The sequence below is a fragment of the Epargyreus clarus genome, unplaced genomic scaffold, assembly GCF_041222505.1.
Source record: "Epargyreus clarus isolate Ecla_fem2 unplaced genomic scaffold, WU_Ecla_fem_2.2 ptg000029l, whole genome shotgun sequence".
In the NCBI taxonomy this organism is placed as follows: domain Eukaryota; kingdom Metazoa; phylum Arthropoda; class Insecta; order Lepidoptera; family Hesperiidae; genus Epargyreus; species Epargyreus clarus.
In genome coordinates, this window is record NW_027332235.1 from 7,915,035 (window position 1) to 7,918,285 (window position 3,251).

At 36.5% G+C, this 3,251-nt stretch overlaps 1 protein-coding gene across 1 annotated transcript; it reads right to left on the reverse strand.

The window, feature by feature from the left end:
• Positions 1–1,253: 1,253 nt before the first annotated feature.
• LOC140754390 (succinate dehydrogenase [ubiquinone] iron-sulfur subunit, mitochondrial) lies at positions 1,254–2,302 on the reverse strand. The gene has a single exon (XM_073089395.1). It carries the CDS (start codon positions 2,180–2,182, stop codon positions 1,286–1,288), a length of 897 nt encoding a protein of 298 aa, XP_072945496.1. The 5' UTR covers positions 2,183–2,302; the 3' UTR covers positions 1,254–1,285.
• Positions 2,303–3,251: the final 949 nt, after the last annotated feature.

Below are 3,251 nucleotides of genomic sequence, written 5' to 3' on the forward strand. Positions count from 1 at the left end.
GCTGTATACGTTAGTTTTTATAAGCAAGTTTTGTTTTTAGTTCTTAGAATAGAATTGAAGTTACTGTAGTTCGTAATATGTAGGTAATTGTTTCATAATCTTAGATACGGTATTTTGTTATTGTTTTTTCGACGAGCAGCAGTAGCCACTTATCATCAGGCGGATGTAGTCCGCTGTGGCTACTGCTGCCTGTCGATATCTAATCAAATTCAGATAAGATTTGATTTCTACCTGAGGTTGACCACAGATGTGTTTCTACCTCTGAGAAATAACTTGAAACGATTCGTATAAGTATGTTTCCCTTACCACGCCTTTCACACCGAAACACAGCAGCTCTAAACACTGTGGCTATTAGGCAAAACAAAATATTTCAGTGATGTGTCGGGGATCAAGCCACGAGGGGTTATAACACCTTCAAATCATATACATCTATAAACTTTAAATTATTTGTGACTCGATTTTAAAATTATTTGCAAATTATTTCAAAACGTCTGTTTCGTTCTCGTTCTGTAGACAAGTCAGTAACAGTAAGCTAAGTGAGGTAAGTTTATGTTAATATGTTTAAGTGTGGCCCAAAGTCACGGAGCATGAAATCGCATTTTGACTGAAACTATAAGGAGGTAAGTCGACGAGAATAATGTAGTTAAGACTATTTCCGTTTAGTTTGAACATGTTGGAATAGTTAGACAAACGAGGTGGAACTAATGTTTTGACGACTGTAATATATTGTTTTTGGAAACGTGTAGTCTCACAAGTTCCTTGAACATATCATAATTTATGTTGTACTAGCTGAACCGGCAAACGTTGTGTTGCCATATAAATAAAAAAATGTTAAGGTTGAACTTATCACTTAGGGGTATGAAAAATAGATAATAGCCGATTTTCAGACCTACTGAATGTGCATATAAAATTTGGTGAAAATCGGTAAAGCCGTTTCGGAGGAGTACGGTAACTAACATTGTGACACGAGAATTTTATATATAAGATAATGTGATTTTGTAAGTTTAAGCAACTTAAGTAAGCGTGACAGTAGCATAGTTTTAAACTATGATAAGGTATGTTCCTACTATTCGAAGCGTTTCGACTTTAGATATTTTACTTTAGATAGTTTAGATATCATGGCTGACCTACTCTGGGTTTGGATGGACTATAAGTAATCTAATATAAAAGTAATTAACATTAGCCTAACTTTCGATTTATTTTAGCTTACATTTACTACTTTCAACATTTAAATAGAGAATTGAAACCCACGATAAATTCATAAAAATATATTTAAAACTCAACATTAACGCTTCATCCAGTCACTTGATACGGCGAACTTCATAGGATCGATTTCCGGCCTTGGCTTCTTAGATACACCTGATATCAGTCGTTTCAGCTTAGCAATGGCGAATGCTGGATGCAAGCCCTTAGGGCAAGCTAGTGTACAGTTCATGATCGTGTGGCACCGAAAGGCTTTGAAGTCGTCTCGTAAATCGTGAAGTCTTTCCTCGTGGTCCTCATCACGACTATCGATTATCCACCTATAGGCGTGTAAAAGTGTCGCCGGGCCGAGGAACCGTCTCCCGTTCCACCAGTAGCTCGGACACGCCGTCGCACAACAAGAACACAAAACACACTCGTACAAACCCACCATTTTTAAGTTGTCTTCCACGCTTTGCGCGAACTGGAATCTACCGATTGGACCAGCGTTCTTCCTATTCAGATACGGCCGTATGCTGTTGTAGCCGTTGAAGAAATGGGTCATGTCAACAACCAAATCTCGAATTACGTACATGTGGGGCAAGGGATAGATCGTTATTGTTTTAGCTGGCGGTATTTCCGTGATACAAGCTAAGCAATTCGTCCCTTGCAAGTTGACGGCGCATGACCCACAGATTCCCTCTCTGCACGACCTTCGAAAGGACAAAGACGGGTCCATGTCTTTTATCTTTATGAGAGCGTCAAGTACCATCTTACCGCAAGTGCTGACATCGAGATCGTAGCTCTGTAGTTTAGGCTTCTCGTTTGTATGAATACCCCCGAAACGATACACCTTGAAGACTCTCCTTGGGTCAACCTGCTTCTTCGGGGCAGGTGGTGGCTTCGGTTTCTCTTTGTCCTTATCAGTTTTTTCGGAAAATGACCGCCATACTACTCTAAACGTGGTGTTTTCACATCTTAATACAAAAGTCCGCAACATGATTAACTAATTGACTTAAATAAAGTAAGATGCTTTTGTAATTGAAAAACGCATTGTTGATAATATGAAAATAGAAAAAATCTACACACTTACGCATGTCAATGTTAGACAAATTGACGTGTAAGTAACTGATGTCTTTTTCTAAAAAGGTTTTGTGATATAAAGAAGTTTCATTTTTATTTATTTTTTTTGTTACTAATGAAAAGGCGTTTATTTTTATTTATTTATATTATTTAATTCAATTAGACAATTAGATAGTAACAAACAGCCTACCTAATGATAAGTGGACATTTCTGCACTTGGACATCTATATCTGACTCCATTTATCATTGGAGTTGTACCTGAAGTTTAGCACAGACACGAATCTACCCTTGACGACTAAGATGGTCATTTGATATGTTAGTCATCTGGGATCCACAATTCCTTCATCGAAACAAAATTGTTTCGATATGTTTGATATTGATAGATTGTATTGTTTGATGTTTATATAGATTGTATTGTTTGATGTTTAGAGATATTTGTCTTTTATTTTTATTTTAAAGGACGCTCGGGCATGTAGTTTTCCTCACGATGGTTTCTTTCGCCGTTTAAGCAAGTGATAAATAATTTTAATTCACACATAACTTTGAAAAAAAGGTGCCCGGGATTTGAATCTCGGACCCTTCTATCCAGAGGCTGAGTTTCTTAACCACTAGGCTATTACTGCTATCTTTTATCGTTATATCAATTCGAATTAGTTATCGAACTAATTAACCAAAAAATCCGTGGGTTAACCTACCTAACAATTATTCACAATCTTAATGAAACTTTTAAATCATACAGTAAAATTATTAATACGTACAGAGAAATTATTGGCAGACAGGTCTGCAAAATTTTTCATTTATAGTTTGACTTTTTCCTGCGGCGAAGATATGAATTTCGCTGAATTTGTACTCCGTTTTTTACCGTTTAAATTTTATTCATTTTAAATTCCGCTGTTTTCCAAAGCAAGTTGTGAAGTTTTATTGTTCATACAACAATGGTTGTGTGAGTAGTTTGTTTACCTGTTTGTCGTTCGTTTTTTTTCTGT